Source organism: Larus michahellis, chromosome 15 (genome assembly GCF_964199755.1).
Source record: "Larus michahellis chromosome 15, bLarMic1.1, whole genome shotgun sequence".
Taxonomy (NCBI): Eukaryota; Metazoa; Chordata; class Aves; order Charadriiformes; family Laridae; genus Larus; species Larus michahellis.
In genome coordinates this window covers 9,874,354-9,899,141 of record NC_133910.1, presented here as the reverse complement: position 1 = coordinate 9,899,141, position 24,788 = coordinate 9,874,354, and the positions used below count along the sequence as shown (strand labels likewise).

Below are 24,788 nucleotides of genomic sequence, written 5' to 3'. Positions count from 1 at the left end.
CTCACCTCAGCATGCCGTGTATACTGTGCTGTGGAAAAAGACAGCAAATTTTACAGTGCCTGCATATAAGAAGTTAACAATGCAAACCAGCAAAGTTTAAAGAGAAAACTACCTGCAGGAGCTGATATAGATACCGATCAGTATAGATACTGATAACTATTTGGGTTATGAATGTTAAAATTACCTCCCTTAATTATCCATACAAAAAGTAGCAGCACTGCTAAAGAAAAATAAGCCCAGAAATTTTTGCCTTACAGTGTATTTATAGCAATGAAGTACAGACAAAAGGAATCAGGATATGTAAATAGAAATACATTATCAGAACATACAGATTTTAAACTAAAATGCAAGTAAACAAGCTTGTCAAATCTGTCAAGCAAGAAAACGTTGTATTAAGCATACACAGTTCCCTTCGCAAAGCTGACTGGAGTGACCGGAGAAGGGACATTTGGGAAGACTGTAGGTCACGCTGGGAGCCTGCTGTTAAACCATCCCACCCAGCAGGGTGACAGAGCCCCCAGATGGCTCGGGCTGGCTGTCGAGCAACCCACACCTACACCCACTACGTCAGACGGTCGCACTCCCTACACACTACTGCTCCGGGCACCCCACACCGTGAGCTTACCTTCATTCACAGGTGTTGGGATGTTTGGTTCTTAACAAGATTGTTCGTGAAGGAAAACCAATTAAATGTTGTCCCTAACCACTAGGTGTCAGCAGAAGAAAGTGCACAGCCTCGGCTTTGCTGCAGAAAACACGAGTCTCCTTTCCCTCCTCTGTTACCAATACACACACAACTATTAAGTACTACAAACCATCTTTACACACATGTAGTAATTATACAGCTATTTCTGTTGAAGATGACCTAATTTTGTGAATTAAATATTGAGAATACGATAAAAACATTCCCTCTGCAAACAGCAAAAAATCAGGAATTTAGAAAAACGTCATTCAAGTGAACAAAAACCTCACATTGGTGTCATTATTAAAAAAATTAAGTAATATTTACAAAGATAATAATCTGCCTCAATACAGCCAAGTAAACACACTGCTTCTAATGTGGTTTACTGTATTTAATGGTGACAGAGGTTTGTGGACACTGTAAGTACACCACATGTAACAGATATTTTTCCATATTTAAAATCTGGCTTAACGCAATTACAGAAAACACATACATATAGTAGGAAACAAACTAATCACTGCTTTTGTTACATAAATCTTACTATTAGACTTGTAGACTGTATTATCCGGATATGTTTTTTCATGCAAAAGTTCTAGTTACTGAAGTCCTCAGAAAGTTTACCGCAACAGTGACTCATTCATTGTCGGTGTTTGTCAGTGTGTGATACACATCACATAACCTTCTATCTTTAGAGCAAACGCTGCTGAACAGAATATGAGCTCTTAGTGTGCTTAAGTATAACATGAACTTAAAGTCTGCTCTCTGAATCATTCTGGGCCTATAAAGAATGATGAAAAATAGCTTCACGCCATTCATGCCGAAAAGTCAACTCATACCAGATGAGATAATCTATGAAATTAAATGGTTTTATGAGACAAAAACTGTGAAAAGGAGGCAAAGCTACTTCTCTGAATTTATTTCCTAATTATCCATAATTTCAAATGAACAGTCAGATTTCTTGAGTTATGGGATATCAAATGCAAAGAACTACATCATGTTCAGTATGGCTTATGCCCCATATTTACATTGACATGTGAAGGTGATAAGAGAAAAAAACCCCCACAATGGAAGTATTTGAAAATACATTCTTTTCCTAGAAGCTATTTCTTCTATTTGCTTTTCTGTTTGTCTCAGACATACCAAAGTGATTTTATTTATGACTATTACAATAGTAATAGTTTCAAAATATTTTTTTCCAAATAGACATTGAAATTTTAAAGCAAATTATGATATCCACTGTGGTCTTTGTGGATTCGAATACATAAATGGAGAAGAATAAAAGCGTTGCTGCATACGCTTTAATACTCTTCAAGTATTCAATAAGAAACTCCTGTCATTCTGCATTTCTATGAGATGTGTATCATCACCACTCTGAACACCTGTTAGTATATAATCCATAAACTTGGCAAACTGAGCTAATCAGCTGACAGGAAATAACAATGACCGTAATCGCTGTGTGGAAGATGGAATTACGTGAGAGTAGAGAAGACTCCTACAAGTGCAGCATTTGAAGTACAGTACAACAGAGAAACAGCAGGCTTTAAACTGCAAGACGCCTTACCAGTTGCCAGTTACAATGCGTTGTTAATAAATTACAATCCTCATCTTCTTTTGTGAACTTAGCAAGTACATTTCCTAATTTTTTTACTCATTGCACACTACTGGAGTTTTGCTACATCTTCTTAAGATCCGGTTTTCCGAGGGTTTTGTACTACTTTTTAAGTGTCATGTTCCTAGCATTGACAAGAGTCTCTCAGTAACTGCATTCACAGTTGGCATATTCTAAAAAGGAAGTGAATTATAAAGTATTGTACGACCTCTCCAGTACCTCACAGGATGTCTGTGGCAGAAGTGGAAACAGAATGCAGGTCATTTGACTCTGACACGTTCAGCGCATGAAACATGCAAACTTGCAAATTTTCTTTATATAAATCTTAATACTGAAACGTATAATCAGAAATTAAATTTTTAATTTATAAGAGGACTTGGGAAAGAAAGCCCTGAAAATTTCCACTGCCTGATTATTAAAATCCCATTTTACGACATATCTATGCAATTATGTTTACAAGTTTTCTTTGAAGGAAGGATAAGCAAACTGAAGAATTTTGCCTACTTTCCCAGGTTAGCTGTCCCTTGAAGTTGCAGCTTCTAGGGGTGTGCCATTGTCAACTGATTTTGAATGTTCATCTTTAGCATTCAGCCTTCAAAATACCAGATGGTATCTCCAGAAAAGCAATTTAAATTTTTATTTTTCTTCATAAATCCCTTAACTAGTTAATCTCACGCACACATCCAGGCAAAGCATACACCAATATTCCCAGAGTTGCCTGGCAACTACTGGGAGGAGCGCTGGAGAACAAGGAAGCCTGCATGGATGAAGGGAAGTCAGTGTCTCCCTGACATGGATAAAGGAGGCTTACAGCCAGAGTGCCTTGCTCGTTTCATTTTTGTTATTTATACGGACAACATTTTAAATACCTCCCATTATTTCACCTTAGATACTATAAAAGCCCAATATTTACACCCAGACATACATTCATAAGTCAATATGATTTATTTTTTCCCCACACACGATACATGGATTCCCTCAGTAAGATGTGGAAGGACTCATGCTGACTTCAGAAGTCTTTGAACCCTGTTCAAAGTTTTTGAACCCTGAACACGAATTGTTGGAATGATGCTTATTTGATGGTGATAAATGGACTGTGTAAAAATCAGACTGAGCTATTTTTTTCCTTCTGGCTTTAAAAATAACAAGTAAGACAAACTATAGTACTGGAGAATTTAGTTACAGAAACATCCTCAACCTCAAGAATCAGTATGCCTGCTGTCCAACTTCTGGCCTTTTCATTTAATATCATGATTAAAACTAGATTTATTACTTGTCTGCATACACCAGATGTCTTCGTCAGTCTTCACAGAGCAGGAGAACACAAAATACACCACCCTTTCTCGACTAGTAAGCTTTCATTCTCACTCCACTCATTTAGCCTCCTCACTCACACTCAGAACTCATCTTAGCATCCGCCAGTGGTATTCAAGCTCTCTACTGCTACCGCTGATTTTCTATTCTGCCTCCACATGCTTGCAGATGAGAGATGAAGGTATTAAGACAAAAGAATTATTTGTCCTCTACAGAGACCTTCTCGTTAAGCAGCCAGAAGCCTGAACAACAGTAGTTCAAATGAGCCCATGAACACCACACTGAGATTTATCACTGCATTGGACTGGCAAACATGTGAGTTTTGCCTGCTTCAAGAACATGGAACATCTTTGAAATATTCTGTGGATTGTTCTGCAGTTAGTACTTTTCATACCTCATATTTCCGGGACATATCTCATGAATTATACCTGAATGTTCCTCATACTATTTACCCTGTCTCTAACTGTCTGTCCTTTAAAAGGAACGCCCTAAGCACACGGTAGCAAAACCATAGTGTCCCAAAATATATGGAAATACATTAATTTGGCTGGACTGATTCGTATGGAAGTTCACGAAGCTACTTGCAGTAAGCCAGGAACAGATGCCTTGCTAGAAGCAATAAAACCCCAGATCAAGTACAGAAAAATCCTTCCCCGACTCAGATGGCACTTAATCGTTGCTAAACAGAGATTAGCTCCGAACCAGAAGCAAGAGATTGAACTTCCCTAACAGAGCAGTTATCGTTAATAGTGACAACTCCAGACATTCTTCATGTTTCTGTAAAAACACAATTTCTTTACTAATTGTATTATGTTCTTAAATTCCATAAACTTGCATGTTTCACAGTTAAGCATATATTGTGTAAAAGTAGTATATCTTTTACTAGCTTTAAAAATAATGCAACAAATATCCACGTTTTGCAGTGAAAGAAAATGGTGAACTCTGTACTAGCCTCCTACGATCATTAATTTATACTCTTTATCATGTCTCTTCTATTTATCATGTCTCTTCTAACTAACTTAACTGTCTTCAAAAACAAGCAACACCCATACCTTTCCATAAGAACTTTTCTCCCCACGCAATTGATCATGCTTATGGCACCTTTTTCTTTTTTGGAGACTGGAATGCTGCTGTGAGTACTAGTTAGCCAAAGCACCACAATGCTGACCTTAGTAAAAGTAGGTTATATTGAACTTGGAATTCTTGTTAGCTTTTTTCCCCCACCACAGCTGCAGATTTACATCTTATGCCTACCAAATTCCTACTTACAGGTTCAATTTTCAGGGCATTTCTGTAGCTCCCAAAGAAAGATGCTTGTGCTTTTAGAAATGCTCTTGCAACACCATCTCCAGTGGTTGTAGAGACTTTCTTCAATCTGTTCTTCAGTGCAGAAACCTGAAATCACACAACAGGTCTAGATCACTCTCATATCACAAACAAAGCTTAACACATTGCAGGACAACTAAATGAAAAATGCACTAACCACAGCAGCAGTTATGACAAAAAGTGACATTGTGAATTCAGAGTTGAATTTTTCAGTTCTAAAAGCGTTATTTTTCAAGTTGTTTTGCTTCTCTAAGATATGATTCTATTCAGAAACCAAGAGGAAAATAAAAGCTTCATTTCAACTTTCCCTCCTACCGTTAACATGCTGTTGAATACTCTTTTAAAGGTAGTCCATGAAATTCTATGTCATTCTTGATTAGAATCCATGAAAGAATTCCAGCTAAATTAATTCAAACATCAGACTAACAAAGGAACTGTTCTGCATAATCAGGCCATCCATCACCACCAAGGATAAGAAAAATTCTGTAGGCCTGAAAAAATTTGTTTGCTAGAAATACAATTTTTTTTCCTTTTAAAGCTATATTCCCCTGTATTTGCAAAATAACAAAATGAGAGTTTTATTTATGCATATGCTGGTTTTCCTTGGCTGGCACCCAGACACCCACCCAGCCGCTCTCCCGCTCCCCCGCCTCAGCAGCGCTGGGGGAGAAACACGAAGAAGCAGCTCGTGGGCCAAGATAAAGGCAGGGAGATCACCTACCAATTAGCATCACGGGCAAAACAGACTCGACTTAGGGAAATTAATTTACTTCATTGCCAATTAAAATAGTCAGATGGAGAGAAACCAACACACCTTCCCCCCCTGCCCCTACTTTTCCCCGGCTCAACTTCCCCCCTCCATTCCCAACTGCCCTACCTCCTCCCCGAGCGGCGCAGGGTGATGGACACAGGGGTCATGGTTGTGGTCAGTCCATAACTGTTCCTCCCCACGGCCTCTTCCTCCTCACCCTGTACTCGCCCCTCAGCCTGCCCTCACATGGGCCCAGCGGGCTCTGCTGCCCAGCCCCGGCCTCCCTCGCACAGGCCCTGCAAGCCCCGCCAACACCCCACGCCATCAAGAACATAAACCCTGCAGTTTTTTTTTAAATTCTCAAATTAACAACAACATTCTGTCCTTCAAAGTGGTCAGTATCTACTGAGGGGTTTCTTCTTCCTGTTTCTCAAGAGATCTAAACCACCTGTGCCCGGGATGGCTCTCCCCGCCCTCTCCCACTGTGGAGGTGTTGAATTACCTCAGGATCACAGAGCTGCACTTTAGGCAAACACAGCCCTAATGGTCTCTTTACCATTTAATCACACACTTACCCATCACAACTTAGCAAATATCAACTAAAGACATTTTAGGCAGAGTTAAAACTACCATGACCCAAGTTACCTGAATATTCTTGGTTTTCTGTGTACACCAAACGCTAAAGTTTGAGAGGATTATCCATTACTGTTCTTTGTGCTGCCGAATTTCTCATACACATAGAAGGTTCTGACTTAGTTTGATGTCTCTCTTACAGTGCTTAGAGCTCAGTAACTACTGAAGTAAGGTTGTACATCTATATATTATTGTTAGTGACAGCATTTTTCTTTCCCAAATACAAGCTGGGAAAGGAGATAAAAACCCCTTTCAAAGATTAACATCAAGCTTGCTGTGCCTGTGCTGCAATGGTTATAGGTTACGTTAAATCATTAACAAATAGTTATGTCAGTAGCAATTTTTTGGTGTTGCAGACAGAACCAGGACAAGCTAAGTTTTTGAGGCAGATCTAACAGAACATGTCACAATACGAAAACAACAATCTGGGCACTGATTCTTGAAAGAAATTCAACTACTGCTTTTAGAGAATGCGGTCATGCCACGTGTAAAACCTGATGAGATACCTTATGCAGAAGACAGGAAGGAGCCACGCTTTCAGAAGGAAAGACAGGGAATCCCCAGTCATCTTGATTTGCAGAAGAACATGAATGACTCCATAAATATCCATATCATTAATTTAACAAAAGTAATTCTACCAATAACTAGCAAATCTTCCTTTTTCAAATGCTACTCTGAAAAACTCCATTGGGGTAACTATATATACTTCACACTATGCAAGAAACCTTCTAGGAATATTATTTACAGAGTAACCAGATTTTGTTGTGGTGAACATAACTAACTGCATTTTCTAAGAATATGAATAATACCTCAGAAAATAGAAGCCGATGGGCCAGACGTTCAAACTGACTTCCAAAATGTTCCCCCTATCCTCCATGTTTGAAGGAGTCTGATATTCTAAGGATGATGTATGCATTTATTTCCTGTATTAACTTACGTAAACCATTTAACAGTAGTTCTTAAAAATGCAATAAGATGTCTATAGCTCTGAGTAACTTCCAAATCCATCTCAAACATTTTTATAAGTGGTTTTCTTTAAATATTCATGTGAAGATAAGGAACTTGCCATCTATATAAAGGAAAAGACTCTGCTTTGTTTCACAACAAACTGAAAGTTCAGAAGGCTGGTCACAGCCTTTCTGTGTTCCAGCTTCCCTATTTGGTATAAAAGTAGAATATCGGTAGGTATTTTGCTAATTCCTTAAGCTTTGAGACCATTTGCTCTCTTTTAAGACTAAATCGAACACTGTAGGATGTTTATATAGCCACACTTTTACTCCTTCAATCAAGAGTATTGCAATGGGCCTGCCATAGTTTTTTAAAAAACACAAAACATTAACAACAATGTATTTAAAGAGACTAACAGGTAAGGAAAAAATATTCATGCTTAGTCTGGAATAAAGTAGTACATAAACCAAAGTAGATTATACAAACAGAATTATGATTGTTTACTGCCTAAAGAGGAAGTAATATTTCTAAAAAAATAAGACTATGACCACTCAATATGAAGATTATTTCTAGCCAAACAGACACATATACATGCAGTCTACCCTGAGAGTGTTTTTAAAGAAGATTTTTATACTTCTGGCAGTTCAGGTTTAAAGGTCAGATTTAAACTATCACCATGTTTCAAAATGCAATCTGTGCAATGCAGCATAATGAAATGGTTCAGTAAAGGTGCTAGTGGAAATTCTTTTAATTAGGTCCAAGGCTTTTCAGTTGTCAACATGAATAAAGCAAGAAACATTCTATTGCAAACACAGCGTAGGAAATAAAAATGGATTCACCTTTAAGAAAATGGCTCTGCTATAGAGTTGTAGTTTAGTACTTCTGGCTGTCCTGAAAGCAGTTAATTTCCCACTAAGTGAAAAACAGTAACACAGGCTTCCTACTCATGGTAACTTGTTAATGAACGGACAACAATAGCATACACAACTAAACTCCTGACAGCCTCAGATATTCCTAGGCTAGCATAAATTTACAATACTCTCCCAGCCATCAGATATGCAAGATCTCTTTGGCGCAGCACACTGCATTGCATCAGGGCTTCATTTAATAAAAACTACAAGTTGACAGAGCGAGCTTATGCTTTATTCCTTGTAATATGAAGCTCTGACTACAACTAAGACTAGAAGATGACACTTATTTGGAAATACATGAAAAATCCATAAGGGTTGCATAAAAAAAAATTACTACCCCCTCTTTGCTATTCCTTGCAACACAGACGGTGGTGTAGGAGACTTGTCAGCAGCAGATGCACTTATTGTAATCACAGTCCTTAATAAATCTCTTTTTTTAATATTGACTATTTTAAAAGGAAAGTTACTTCCCAGGGCCTTCTCATGCTGCCAGATTTTCAGCAACATACCAGAAGCAGAAGGTGAAGGAGGGACAGTTTTTCACATTTCGAATAGTTAATCAGTAATGCAGTAGGACACACCTTGATTTTCAGGGATCTGACCTGAGCGGTTCGGGGAGTCTGACTGCTAGCGGGTACTGCTGAGGTAAAGCGGGGAAAGGAATGACTTCATCTGATTCTGCTGGAACTGCCTCAATGCTACCCAGCTCCTGTGACACAAGTGTTAACTGGAAAGGCATTTCACTGTAACCTATGTCTGTTTGGATCCGCGGAGTAAAAGATTTATGTTCATTCTCGATTTCTGAGAATCAACAGTTTAGGTAGGAACAGGACTATCGTGAAACTCAAGCACAACTCACTACCTCAAGCTCTAAAACAATCAGAGGACTTCATGGCATTGTTTTACTTGATTAAAAAAGCTGTTCAAGGAGAGGGGGAACAGCTTTAAAAATTTTCCACTGGATTAATTACCTGATGGTGAATGCATCACTCAGAAGCTGTTTCTCCTCACTGTTGAATATAGATAGATTTAATCTAGCAAAGTAAATTTTGTGTCTATTCAGCAACGCATGAATTGCTCACTGTTCACGTTAAGTAGGAAAACGGGCAGAATAGTTTGACATTACAGCCATTTATGATCATGAAATTGAAGCCATTTTTAGTTTCTCAGATCATAAATGCATCTGTTTAGGCTGAGACCAGTGGGGAGACACACTCCCAGAATCTCCCCATCCTCCCAGGGAAGCAAAAGCAAAAAAAAGAAAAAGAAAAAAAAGTATAATGGATTGGCTTTAGAGTCTCCCTGCTGAGATGAACAACTTGATCCACTTACAGTTCCAAACACATGATGCATGAAAGAACTGACAGAAATTCAATTCTTGCAAAGAAGAGCAGCTGCTCTCTAGTGGTCAAAGCCAAATATTAAGCAGTCTGGAGGAAAGGGAAAGACCTAGAGGAGAATACTTTATTATCTAGGTAACTAAAATAATGAAACAAAGCTAAATAAGACATAAACACCAATCCCAAACATTAATTACACAATGCAACATGATTCAAGTTAAGGCTTTGTTGCGACAAATATTAATCCCAGCTGTATTTATATAGCAGTTGTGAAAAAAAATACAGCATGTACGCTATTTGTGAGCCATGCCAGTTAATTGAATTTGCTGGCAGCACTTCCTCTGCTATGCTCCAAACATCCTCCGAGATAAAACGTAGCTTTTAAATAGACCTGTGGAAAACTGAATCAAGAAATTTGAACTAATAAAACACAACTCTTTACTGTTATAAAAGTGAAGTAAAAGTAAATAATGAAAGGAAGGAAGTCTCTTAAAATTTATTACATTCCAAAGCTTGAAGTTCTGTGTTTATTGGTGAAGTCTCTTCTGATGTTCTACAGTGCGCCTACAACAGCTCCTTTAATGAAGTCTCATAAAATCTAATATAATACTTGATTGTTGACAAATCATATACATGTTTGAGTCCCCGCACTCACTGTATCCAGACATTTCTTACATAATTCCATGAGATTTACAAGTCTGTCATTCCCGGGTTGTGGATAATGGCACGAGCGATGACCAGCTGGCAGATTTGGATGCTGGGAGCGAAATCAAAATGAAAAACTATATAAAGCCAGAAAAATTCATGGAAGTAACTTTTATAGACTAAATGCTTGACTAAAGCCAAAATGTTCACAATCAAGATGGACCTTTTATCCAGAGCTCGCTGTTTTCCAGGAATGGATCGCACCACAGATCGCAGAAAAATACGGGATGGCACAGGAGGCAGCACTGGGTATTCACCAGTACTTCAGTTTTTCTTCAAATAAACCAGCTTATATCGAGCTCCCTGCATATCAATTTTATTTCTCAACTACACATAAAAAGGTATAGATCTAACTGTCAGCACAATATTTTGAACTAGTAAAAGAAATCCAGATTTTCCCCTGCTGTTTTCTCCTAAACAGTCCCCCACTCTGACTTAAAAATAGCTTCTTACACTTTTACTCACTTTACCGCTCTTCCCTCTCAGCTTTAGTGAAGACGGTTACAGCAGCAAGTACCAAGCTGGATGCATTTTTCTCATTAAAGGGAAAGATCAAGTAAAGAAAGAAAGAAAGTTCCAAATTATATGCACTGAGCAGTGCTAGAAGTGAATCTGAAGTAGTCCATTTGATATCATAATTCAGGACATAAAATGCAAAAGTTCATTAAAACTCACCTGGAAGAAGTCACGAGGAAAAAAAAGCTCATTTGAAAACAAAAGTTATCTAAAATGTAGGATTTTTTTTCCCCCTAATGGAACAGATAAAGACGGTTTGAAGTAGTACTACTTTTTCACGCCATGAAGAAAGAAGTTTGAATTTTTGTTTCCTGTTCAGATGTACTGTAACCTACATGGTCTTCATTTATCTTTTTTTTCCCTATAAAAGACTAACTCTTTAGATGAAAGCTGATCACATCATTCCAAAACCGAAACTGGGTTGTTGCAGCTTTTCCAGCTTACATGCACATTAGCTAATTTTCATTAGGAGGCTTAAAAATATGTCTGCAAATGTTCAAACAAACACTGCTTAACACTTGCGAACAGGAAAGAACTGAGGTAAAGCAGTTTTCTTATAATAACGAGAGTAAGACGGTGAGACACCTCAGTTACAAACCGAACAGGTCAGAAGGATTTACACTTTTTAGTAATGGAATAGCTGAATAATACACTTCATACATACCACATCATTAGGAAGGCTCTGAAGGTCATCAAAAGGGGTTTCCAGTGTGTTGGTGTCTACATTTAGAATCACTACATCTTCCAGGGCCATATTTCTTACTTTCTAAATACGAGCAAAATCAAGAAAAGGGAAAGGAAAATATAAGTATGTAGAGTTAAATCTTGTGCATGAAGGACACAAGCTGTGGCAGAACATCATAGCATTACAAAACTTCAAGCATTTTAAAGACAATCAACACTCCTGTCTTTCTGACATCAGTTGTTTTATTCATTCACATTTCACAATGCTGAAAAACTAACATTCGAATTGCAGAGGGAAGTTCTTAACATTGTGCATACCGAAATTTCTCAAACTAGAGAGTAACTGTTTGAGATTATTCAAACGAAGATTTATTTCAAGCACCTCTATGACGTTTATCTTAGTTCTGATATCCTGTTTGCACATTTAGCAGTTTCTACCTTAGGCAAAATTTCAAGTATATCTTTTTATATCTAGAAATTCATTTAAATACAATAAATAGGGGCTTTTCTAGGAGTAAGAGTTGCGGTAAGTCAGCGATGGAAATTGGTTTCCAAATCCCAGGTCGAATTTTGCAGCTCCAATAAATAACAGTTGTAAACTTGTCTGTAACTAAAATGGACACTACCAGAGTGTAATAAATAAATAACTAAAATTTAAAAAAGGTAAAAGAAAAATAACTCCACCACATCCTGGTCTCTTCATGTTCACCAAGTCTGAACTTTTTACCCTGTTCCCATGAATTGGGAGAAAGAAATGTCTCTAATCTAGTTTGAGTGTTTACACCATCCGTAGCAGCTCATGGGCATACAAGAGGAAAGGAAAGCCTAACCTCCTTCTCAAAAGGAACGATCATTAGTACCGTTGACTTTAAGTGTCTAAAGGTATTGTGATCTAAGCAAATTTAAACATTGTCAGACTTTATTTCCCTGCTTAAACAACAGTAAATGAATCACTGATACGAAACAGAGCAGCATTTAAATATTTAACACTTTTTCCACTAACAGGCAAATTGAATCTTTTTTTTTTTTTTTAATTTCCAGTGACACAGTAAACAAACATTTAATACCTACATACCTATACATAGGACCAAATGCAAGTTACTGAGGAGGAAAATGAACAAAAACATACTCAATTTTTAATTAAGGTTTTGTGGGGTGGAGGGAATTGTTTCCTTTAAAAGAAGGGAACTAAAGCTCTAAAACAATGGCAAAGTTGAGCCTTAGGCACCTAAATAATTACCTTCAGTTTTCAAGGCTCAGTCCTCTGTCTATAAAGAAAACTGCTGTGTACTTAGGGGGGAAAAAAAGCCAACAACTATAAAAAACACTTTGTAGACATTTAAGTTTAGGTCTTCCATGAGAAATTTCTTTCATTTAAATGAAAGAATATTCTGTTTAATGCTTTCCATATAAAAAGCACAAGTACTGCATGACACACCAGGTACTTTCCTCTACATTTCAGGAACCAAAGGTCACTCTGTTGGCTGCATCTGATAAACTCTAAAGCAATCCAGGAGTCTTGCTCCTTCTAGGAGTCCGGAAGCACCAGACAAACTGATTTGCTCCTTCCTGTTTCAGAAAATTAAAAATCTCACTTATACTCAGAGGAGCCTGAAAAGCTCCAACAAAAAGGTCTTGCAACGTACTTAACCAAAGCCAGAAGCTTGTCAAAATCGAGTGCTAGTAGGACAAGACAGAAGGAATTAAAACCTTCTCTTGATTCCTGCCGAAGAAGCAACAAACATGCCTGAACTTGTCAGAGGGTGTTTCTGTAACTTTGGTGATGAATCTGCACCTTCCCCTCAGCAAAAAGTCGGGGATTTCTGTAGCAAAGACCAGGCCTGTGACAAGCGGCTGTTCAAGGAGGACAGTACAAAAGGATGCTGCTCACGGGGCAAGGGCTACAAATGCTAATTCAACATAATCATCTCCACACACAGCCCAGAAATAATCATATGCAAAAGGAAGGTTAAGATTCAATTCCGCTGTGCTATACCTCTACAGTGGGAAGAGCACAACCTTACTTTAAAACTTCTCAATATTTTTATTAAGACAGTGGATTTCCCTGGAGAGAAACCCTAAAATTTAATAAAACACTTGAGACTAACTTGATTTATAGCATCTGTCTTGCAATGCATTTGAAAAAAATATAATTTTGCAGTGGTCCAACTGTGGCTCATCCTAGAGAAATGTAGATTGGCCAGTTCATCTTAATCCTTATTTGTTTCTATCATCTTTCCTTTCACTATAATCTTTGATAAAGGTATTATCGGATAGTTGTAAGGGCCTCTCTCAAATAATCAAATGGTTCTTTTGCTAAACACAGTACCTTATCAGCCCACCTGACCTGGAAATAAAAGTATTTACTCTCTTGTTGGAATGTTAGTGAACATTCCCAGCATCCAACTGCATTTCTCACATTAAATCCCATTGGGCTCTATGAATCGCAACTACACGTAGATCATTTTGACAGGTACAATTGTAATTTTCTCAAAATACGAAGAGGCAGTCACTAAGCCACATACAGTTGTGTTCTGTATTTCACAACTTCCTGAATATCTAAACAAAATTTTACAAATAAAGCGATACCTGTTACACAGAATGGATTATATTGCTGAAAAAAATGTGGGGAAGCAAAGAACAAGAGGAAATATGAACATTACAGTTTCCTTGTAATATTTTACTACAGACAAGGGATTTGCTGAGTCAAAAGAAGTGATTCAGTGAAAACATGCATCACATATCACTACTGTAAACCTTTCGTAACCATCCTTACCAAATCACTTGTAGCCATAATTAATCATGTAAAAACCATCAAATCGAACTAACATCTACACCTGCCTTTTATTTTAAATGTCTCTTTTTAAAAGAGTGGAGAGGTATGGAAAGCTGGTTTAACAAGCACACTGAACCCATTGTTTATGGCCTCTATAAACATGGCTTAGTAAGAATTACTGACTTAATCAGAGAGAACTTATCTCCTGGTGAAAAGAGCACTTTAAATTTCAGAAATGGCACCTTTACTGTGAAAATCTCTTAACTTTTCAAACAAACTCCAGGGGGCCTTAAACACCAGGTCAGTAAATAAGCAGCAGTTAGTGCGTCTGTCCTGCTCACAAGCAGCCAAACACTTGAAGTAATTTAAATGTTTTATGTGAAAGTTTGCAAAAACTCCAAGAAACTATGCTCTAATAGAAGGATTAAGGGGTGTGCCTCTGTTTCACTCGGATCACATGCTAGAAGCAATAGTCATCGATAATACTAACATGACTTTATACTAAATGTTATTTTATTATCTCTGTCTACAGTTGGCAGTTTTTGCATTTCCTACCATAAAAAAAAAATATCTTAAGTTAAATTTCTTTCAGATGAATAATTTTATTGAATAGTTCATTTAAAAAGAAAAAAAAAAAACAAACACCGCCCTCCTCCCCCCTTGAAAAATGGGTTTGCATAACTTCATGGCTAAAGTGGTGCCAAAACATAAACCAAGTTGATCATGAGGTTTCATAACCAGATACAAATGTGATCAACATATTAAAAAATATTGTATCAGAAAAAAGAAAATGTACCGTCCACAAATCCCTTTGGAAAGGCAGAACAAAACCTAACATTTTTAGTAGTTAGTTTCTATATTATATTTGAAATTATTATGAAAGCATAATTCACAACAAGTCTAAAATCCATTTGCTTAATGACTTGTCTCTACTTAGTTAATAGTTTCCATTTATTTTCTTAAGAAAAACACCACAACGCTGCAGACAACAATGTGTCAATCTGGCTGCCAGAAGCAGGAAAGGCAACGGATATAAAATTTTATTATTTCATGCCCCAACAGCAGCCAGAAGGACTTAATGAAATCACCCTTAGATTTACAATCTGAAATAGCTATTCAACAGACAAATCTGGTTAAGCTGGATGTGCCCCCTGACCCCCCAGCCCTTTGATCTGGGCACAGCAGGTGGGCTGCGGCCCCCTCCCGTGCATCTCCCACTCTTCCGCCCATCGCCCAGCCTTGACGTGCGGTACCCTGATCCTGTACAGGTGATGCTCCAGATCCTTATCACAAGCAGCTGTTGCCAACTGAGTGACAAACATCACTAGCGCTGGCCTAACGCGACTGCACAACGAAGAAAAACCTTCTTACTGGTAAGTCTACTTGGTACTGCAGTGTTTGTCTGTCTTAAAACTTACACCTCAAACATCCACACACAGAGAATCTCTTACTAAAACACACTTATTATCTTCATTTTTCCAATAACTGGATAAAAGAAATTCCATACGTAATTTGTCATATTTTGAAATGCATTTTTATCAATACTCCTGAAACCACGTACAACCATATTTATAATATTTGTGAGTGACTAAATTACATTTAGTTTTTTGAAGACCTGTATTTAAGTATACATATAAGCCCTTCATTTAAACCGTGTAAAAAAGCTACACTTCTTCAGTTATAGCTAGAAAAGGCAGTGATTTACTAAGTATATGGAAAAAGCTGAATATGACTCCTTACCCCAATCAAAAAATATAATTAACAACACTACCACTGGGAGATGCCAGTGGCCAATGACTTCTCAGGGAGACTTCTGCGGCAAGGGGAAGCCATGTGGCACAGTCAGGACGAAGCCCAAGCCGATGTACCCTGTGTCTCAGAGTTCGTTAGCTCAGACCGCATGCACGCTGACCGGCGCATTCTCAGACTGGGCCACGAACAGAGCATCCTCACGCCCAGCTGAGAAACACCAGGGAAATATGTCAGAAAGTGCTGCCAGAACATGCGCGGGGGGTTGAGCGGAGTGAACCCCCAGCTCTCCACTCATCTCCCCACGCAAGCGAGAGACCATCGACACAAAGTGAGACCAGCTGCCATGTCCTAGCGTATTAAAGACAGCATGAATTTTAGTGAACCTTCTTTTCCTAACATGAACATATTTACTCGTACCAGATTAAAATAAACCCAAGATCTGCTCGTATTGGTTTTGATATGCACAGCTGTCCTTTATGTTTAGGAAAAATGTTAGAAAATCACTCTGACAAACGCAATGTGGTTTCACACACAAATTCCTTCTGGATGATCTTGCAAGAATTAAAATTCTAAGTCCCAGAAAAAGCCTTTGAGGGACTGGAATATTAAAAGAGAGGATAAGAAATACTTTTCTAAGCATTAACTTTAACTCTTAAGGTTAGTTTTGTGCCTCGAAGAGACCATGATAAGGGTGGGCATTATTGTTACTCGACTGGCTGGACACCGGGCCCAGAGGAGGATACTGCCGGCAGCTCAGCATCTGACAGCCAAACGGGACCGTCCCACCGGTTAATCAAACCCACATGTGCCTAAATTCCAGTCGGTAGTCTGCTAGGTCAAGGGCATTCCTCTTCCATCAGCGCCATCACACTAATAACCTTCCCTACAGAAACAGTTGCTGAAACAATCGTTTACTATGACAAAATGTAAAAGACTGCCAGCTAAGTTTGACACCACTTATAACAAAAAGGTCAATTTAATATAATTTGAATGCTAAAATAGCATACAGTATGCAGGTAGAAAAGAAAACAAGATTTTCAAAGGGGTGTGTTCGGTTGATAGAGTTTAATTTTCCTATCTCGTTATTTATCAGTATTAAGTACTTATCTTCATCTAATATGAATTCAATTAGTTCCGTAAGCACGTTCCATTATTCATGTGATAGCTCCAGCCTTGCCTATCCAACAGCTTATAAACTTTTAGCCTTCTTTGAAGTCACTTTATGGATTGCTAAATGGAAATCTTATAAAGAATGACTAACTAGGTGATGATAGAAAAGCTGAAAAATAAGAGCACAAAACACAGCTCTATATTTTCTACCAAGATTTCCCCTCATAAATCAGTTGGAGCCCTCTGACCTATAACAGGAGATTATCTTATCTCACTGGAGAACATTTCAGTCACAGCAAATTAGATTTAACAGTCAATGGATACGCTTGATATTTTAATCATAAGAAAAATTTGTCATTTTCCATTAAAATAACTGCTCCTTCTACAGAGACCCCATGTAACACGGGAAACTGCAAACTAACTTTAAGATACACAGTGGTTTGGAAAAAATCTTTTGAGGCGAGAGGGTGTATTTTGTTTAAAATCATTAACATTTCTGCTATATTTCTTCCAGAGCACCCACTCCAAGACAGGCATAGCAAAAACCCACAGAAACAACACTAAAGCTAGAATATTGGGGGTTTTTCCTACATTCCAAATTCACCCTTCCCTTTAGACCACAGCTTTCCCTGCACAAGTTTAGGCTTCCACTAACATTTATGCAACAATGACAAATTCTGCAATTGGAGCTGCTGGAGCAGAACCGTAAGCCGATGCAATTGCTCCCATGGGCTCTACAGAAGATAAAGAGTCCACCTGTCTTAACTTGAATAGAAGACCGGGGAATCACTCCCTTATCCTGAGACTGGAACTCGTGGATTAGCAAAACACTTTTAAAGATCTATTTGCTGAAATGTCAGCATTTAATGAAAAATGAATACTGGATAATGACAGTGGGTTTTAGTTGTAGTTCATAAAATTATATTGATACGGAAAAATTAATACATTGTATTTTTAAAAATACACAACTGACAGATCATGAGGAAAAAAATTGTTGTTGCTACTAAGTTGTTATTCTAACCAAAAAAGCATAGAATTTTATACCTACATGTGAAGAAACGGACAAAGAGGGTAAGCTTTCAGCATCAAAACCAAACAAAGAGGTAACGTAGTAATTGTCTAGCTCATTTGACAAATATCACCTTTCCTTTGCCCAAGGCACAGAAAAATTATGCAGTACTTGCCAATAAACAGATACAGTAGCCCACTGCCTGATTTTATTTTGTTTTTCAATGGAAAAAACACAGTTAGCTGGAAGATGCATTTCTCTCTGGAAGTATTCAATTTATCCTTAAGAGCAGAGGAAGGAGAAAAGACAGTTTGTTTTATTTATTTAATTTATTTCATAAGGCACTTTGAATAACCGTACTTTGCCAAAGCGTGTCTGTGTTCCAGAATCTCCGGCTATTCAAAAGCCATACTGGATTTAGTACTAAACAGATTTTTTCACAAGTTACTAAAACGGATGAAAATTGGCTTCTCCGGGAACAAGTCCTTTTTTTGAGTTTTTACAGATGGAGTTTGGAAGGCCTTCAGAGCCCTGCAGTCTGAGAATCCGAGACAAAGGAAGAGGTGCTGGGTTTATGGAGCCGGGCAGGAGTGAGACATCATGCAAAGCAACTCCGAGGTGTAACTATTAATTTTTTTTCTATACCCATTGCCGGGCTAACCGCGCAGCTCCTTGTGAGCAAAAATATTGTGAAAGCTGATAAGTATCTGTATTGAGATATTATCCTGCCCTCTACCAGGTCTCTTCCTTCTTTTTCAAATAGACAGATAGCATAAGAAGCATGCCAACGATTACCTGGTACAGATACGGGGCACAAAGTTTCTCGATCAATATGAAAAATATACGCTAGGCTATGTCTTCCTAGATATTCATGCTGTCTTGTCTATGCAGTATTCAAGGGCAATTATCAGAAACCCCTCTAACACAACCATATGATGTGCAAACAAATGTACACATTGACTTTTAAAATAATTGCTTATTCACTAACACACTGTACTGCAATTCTGTACTTTATTTAGCAATGTAAAGGGCATAAAACCATCATTTGTACCCAGAATGGTAAGGAAAACAAAAGAAAAAAAAGGGGTCCTGCATATTCCATCTAGCTTCTCACCAAAAAAGTGACTTCAGACTAAAATTTCTTCACATTAATGCTGGAAAAAGGGGGAAGTTATACAGCACACTAGCCTAATTTTTAACACACAAAAAGACAGGATCATTATTACATACATCTGCCCTAGTAAAAGAATGTGTTTGATCCGTATTTCCAGAGCAATTACACATTTTTATGGACAATTTAAGAACAAATACTCTAGTAATACACATTACATTATGTGATGTGAATTGTTATGTATCCTAAGCAGTAAGCCTGCATTTCCACACACAGGTCTCTAAAGCAGGGACACAGGTCAAGTAACTTCCCAGGGCGTTTGGGGTCCCAGGCTGCCAGCCTCCCGCAGAGCCTCCCGGAGGGAACATCCCGGGCAGCGACACCTCCCACCCGGAGCAACCCCGCGCGGGGCAGCTCCCTCTGGAAAGGGGCACGATTAGTAAGGACTCAGGTTTTCACAGGGATCTAAATTAATAGCTTATGTTGTCCTCCAGATGCTTTTGAGGAAAGTCATCAACCCTTTCACCAGTCCTGGAAGCAAAAGCAAATGTGCTATTTCCACTTTTAGAGTTTTTAAAAAGTCACAGGAGTTACTCTGAATTGTTTATATGTGAAGCTTTCTGTGAGGGCTGGTTTTCTGCCAGCTTTGTGTTAACATTAACAGCAAGTTCCTTCTTTTCAGATCTTTTGAACATTAAAAAAATTACAATCTGTCTGCAAAAGCCTAAAAGAGAACTGTAACTGTCAACATTTTGGTTTAATATCGACTCTGCCTTTGTGAATACAGAGTCAAACTAAGGCAGTAACGTGATGAAATGAAGCGACAGGATGGGGAGGGGAACACGTGAGCTCGTCACCGACTGCTGCACTGAACCGAGGAAGTGCCCAAAGAGCACAAGGTACCAAGTAAGACTCCCTTAAGATTTAACATTATCATGTGTGCTTAACTTCAGTTCTCCCAGCACTCCTAAATTAACAGTATTATTTAATTTTTAAGCATATGAATGAATGTATAATTGCTTGCAGAACTTGGCTCTAAATCATAAAACTATATATAGTTTCAGAAATGGTGAGAAAGACTTACCTCCATCAAACTTAAATGTATTCCAATGAGGTAGGGCATTGGGGCACTGCAAAGAGGAAAAAAACCTAGCTTTACATTCTCATAACACTGGATTAACACATATGACTTATAAAATTAGCTACAGGAAAATACCAGCATACTGGATTAGATTTTGCTTAAAAAAAAAAATTATATATATATAAACAAACCACATGTGAAGAAAATTTTATTCCATATTTGAAAGTCTTTTTTTACTATGCAATATCCTCTCACTACTGTAAGACTACTTTTTCTTGACATCAGAATTTCTAAGTGACTTAGTTAAGGTAGGTACATAAGGACAGCTATTAAATATATCTATAATACTGGGGTCATCTAAAAAACTAAACAAAATGGGTTATTATAATATTAAAAAAAAATACCCATACTTTTTCTAGGAGTATTCTTTAGAAAAATTGGTCCTGTTGCAGTGTTAAGTGGTTCATTTAATGTATACATATCACCTTTACTACTAGTTTTAAATCCTTTGAATATGGGTCCAGACACATTTTAAATAATTTATTTTTAAGTGCAACTCTTGAAATGTATACATTTACAAAAGAAAAATACAAAAATTACTTTTGAAGATTCTGATTAACTCCAGAGTTCCTGGGATATTTACGCCAATACCATTATTCCCTTCAGAACACAAAACGCCAATACACCAAGAGGCTCTGGGCCAAACCCGTAGCCTCAAGCGCGGGAGCGGTCCTTCTGCTACCAAACAGCGCTAACATTTAAGCGAAAGATTGATCTTTTCAGTCTTCTCTTCCATGACGTTAGCAAACACCAACACGGACTATATAACACAAGAAATACTGAATGGAAGTTGTATCTTTGTGTATACAGTATTTCTAATATTAAGCTTATTACAGGACTCCCACTCAACTAATGAGGGAAAGCTTATATTTGCACTGCTTATTAGAACACATCAAAGAGGATGCCAAAGCTGCTAATTGCAAATATGGCATACACTGCCTGTTAAATGGAAAGCACACAGACAGACACAACTTTTAAAATAAAGCTTCATTTCATTTTGGATACAGAAGCTCAAAGAGCTCATTTTCAACTTCAGATGAAAAAATGAGAGAAATGTCACTGTACTGCCTTGGATTAAAATATCTCCCATATTGCTTTTATAAGCCGGTGCCTACTGCTCAGTAAGAGAAGTACAGTGCTGAAAAAACTACTGCAAGACGCCAGACCAGCAAAAATCACTCTGCTTCTCATTTTCATGAGAAATACCTTTAAAAAAAAAAAGTATTTACTGATGTGCATATTAATATTTATTATGTTTATTAATATACCCCCTAAAACTGCTACTCTGTTGGATGCTGACCAAGAGATGGAAAACAGCCTCTGTAGTAGACATTCTACATGAAAACACTTCGCTTCTTTTTGAAGACATTAAATGTGTATAACTTCAAAACCCCCTTACAAGTCCAGTTGCAGCACACCGAAGTGCTGTGTACCACATCACAGCTCACCGAAGTGCCGAGGCCAGCAAGAACGCCCCTGCCCCAGCTTCACCCAATGCAGCACCTCACGGCAGAGAGCGTGGAGGGACTCTCCAATCTGAAACTAACTTGGTACGAATCTTGAAGGTTCTGCTTCCTTGGGAATTCCACAGGTGAGAACCAGAACATACATACAAGTTCTCGGACAGGAATTTTTACCATACAACATGATACACACTTACTACATATGGATTGCTGCTCAACTGAGGAGTATTTTTATTTGTCATTTTGCGTGTTTTATTTGCGACAAATGCCATCTCTTTCACCCACATCTCTTCATTTCCAATGGCCGCATTCCAGGAGCAAGAAAATACCCAGTAATTTTATATTCAAAGTATAAACCATTGGTTTAGCTGCCAGCTGCACAAATGCTCAACTTCCTCGTGTGCCTGGCTGTGCCGCTCAAGGCTCCTCCTGCATGCACCGAAATGAATGTGTTTCTAATTAAGTAGTTTCATGAACACGACAGCTTCAATCTCAAAAATACAAAGTCTGAACCTCGGCAGGAAGTCTTAAGACTGCAAATGTCTCATCTAGTGGAACCTTGGCGAATGTAATGAAAGGAAGCAGGAAGAGTGCAGTATTCCAGAAAACCAGCCATTTATTAACGTCTCCAAAAGGGGAGCCTGTCCCCAAGCGCAGCAAAATCTGAACCTGTAAAAGTTAATTAACTGTATCATGCCCATCCTTCAATCCTCCAGTTTATCAACAAAAGAATAATAAGAATGCCTAAATCCTTAAAACCATGCACCCTCAGAAAGATTTTTAAGGAATTACAGGAAGATATGCCTTAAGATGTACGGACCAGCTTTGGATGCAATGAATCGACTTGTCCATTTTCTAGTAAAAGACATGACAAAAATCAAATTATCTAAATACCTATTTTATCAAAATTAATTTTGTTTGTCAGAACTGACATTATTGGTCAACAACACATGAACAGCAGACCAAAAGCAAAGATATTTTAAGGATTATTCACCATGATAGCTCCTTATACTCACAAAAGTTTAACTAGGCAAATATCACAAATAACCTCAATAAAATATAATTCCAGTAAAGAGCATAACTATTTCCAAAAAAATCTACCAGAGAGATTATATTCTGCTGTCATCACTCATCAATCTGATTGAAAAGGAAACACACCTAAAAGTAAATGTTGAAGGTTCATGTCAGGCTTCATAAATTGCTTTTATCACCATTTTTCTTTCTCATGTGTTAATCATATGCTATTACTTAAATACTCAGCTACCACCCTGTACAAGGGAACACTGTCTGTCTCCTCTTCCCCATTCAGAGCACACTATAATAGTTCTTCCTAACTGCTAGTCAGGTCCCGAGACATGAAACGTTCGAGTGGTTTTTAATATTTTATCAGGTTAGATGTGTATTTCCAAGACTTTCAAGTGAACTTGCAGTAAGAGACATCGCTTGTTTAAACCGAGAAATGCTCCGCACAACCTTTAATCCTTCTGGGACCCGTGACAGATTAAAGACTGCCCTTCAGACCAGCCTTTACCTGCTGCTTGACACTTCATCAGTCCTGGGGCTTCTTACAACCACAACTACTAATTACTCCAAGTTGTTTGATGGCAGCCAATATCCATTAAGTGCAAAATTAAGAAGTATCAGTTTCTACTACACGTATTTACTGCTTAAACAAAATGCCTGCCTAAGTCTTTCGGAACAAAGAGAAGGGTTATTACTCCTCTTGTGCTACATTGGTTCCCAATGCAATCAGCGTTATTTATAATCAAATGAGTTACATAGGTAAATATCAAATCATTAAAGTAGCAATGCATAAGCATGAATATGGATATTGTGGACTTAATGGCTATATATTGCCCATTTATTACAGTTGCATTTTTACAATTTCTTTAATTCGTTTCCTTAGGCTAACTAGAGACCTCTTAATTATGCTCCCAAGAGGTAGGCAACTACTAATTGGAAGAGAAGCAGGTGAAATAGAGGGACATTTCCTCCTAAGTGAAAAAACCCATGCTTAAAAAATACTGCAATTCACCAGAAAAAGTAATGTAAAACCCAAGAATCTCAGAGAGGTTCATAGTTTACAGCTACACGGGGATTTGTACCATTTTCCTTCATTGTTCCAGAAAAATTGATTAGATCATGATTACTACGTTCATGTCTTGATACACAAATACCAACGTAACGTGTCGCTCTCTCAACGCCAGCACGACTTGACTCTCTAAGGTAGTCTCCTGATTTCAGATCATTCATTGAAATGCAACCGAATTCAATCCAAAATTTATTGGGGTAATTGATGCAAATTAGAAACTTGACTGCATAAATTGGAATGATGGAGAAAACACACAGCGAGGAAACCAGAAGAGCAACTACAAGAGCTTTTAGTGAGTGCACAGATGTACCAGGCTAAATCGAAATGCCTACCAAGAGGCTGAAGACGGAGGCATCATTGTTTCCCGAGCAGCAGGAGTACTCGCTCTCCGCTTACCCCCTCCACCTACTTAACGGAGCATATTGAACTATATGCAGATTTAGAAAATGGGAGAAAGGGAGTTAAAGAAACTCCTGGAGAAAGGGAAAACTCCACCAACAGAAACGTTTGTTCAGCAGCTCTGCCAGGGTGCTCTAAGAAGGTGGCTCTCAGAATATATTAATGCTGGCTGCTTAGCAGTCTATCTAATATAAAAGCCTGTTTTAATCACCCTAGAAAATATACTGTTGCTTCTGCTAAAAGCCCACAGAATAACCTGAGTGACAATGCTCTGGGACTTAGAGAACACACTAAGCTGTGTTACCAGGTCAGCAAAGACAGGCTTTCCTTACAGGCTAATTTTAAACACAGACACTGAGAGCAAAAAGGAAGAAAACAGACACAGTGGGAGTGTTTTTATGCCACATGAAAAACAAACTGGAAGAAGTAGTGAGGAAAAATTAATAGGCTGTTTCTTTTATGTCAAGAAATGTTTAAATTCCCAACACCAAAATAGACGGACAAGATCTGGCCAAA

At 38.0% G+C, this 24,788-nt stretch overlaps 1 protein-coding gene across 11 annotated transcripts in view; it reads right to left on the bottom strand.

The window, feature by feature from the left end:
- Positions 1-24,788, bottom strand: part of DENND1A (DENN domain containing 1A) — a 206,363-nt gene that overhangs the window by 72,847 nt on the left and 108,728 nt on the right. For all 11 annotated transcript variants that reach the window (XM_074608948.1, XM_074608937.1, XM_074608947.1 and 8 more), the window contains 3 exons: positions 20,262-20,307; positions 11,400-11,501; positions 4,875-5,000 (listed from right to left, as the gene is read on the bottom strand). In XM_074608948.1, the coding sequence (XP_074465049.1) occupies positions 4,875-5,000; positions 11,400-11,501; positions 20,262-20,307 (274 nt within the window). The remainder of the gene's footprint in view (positions 1-4,874; positions 5,001-11,399; positions 11,502-20,261; positions 20,308-24,788) is intronic.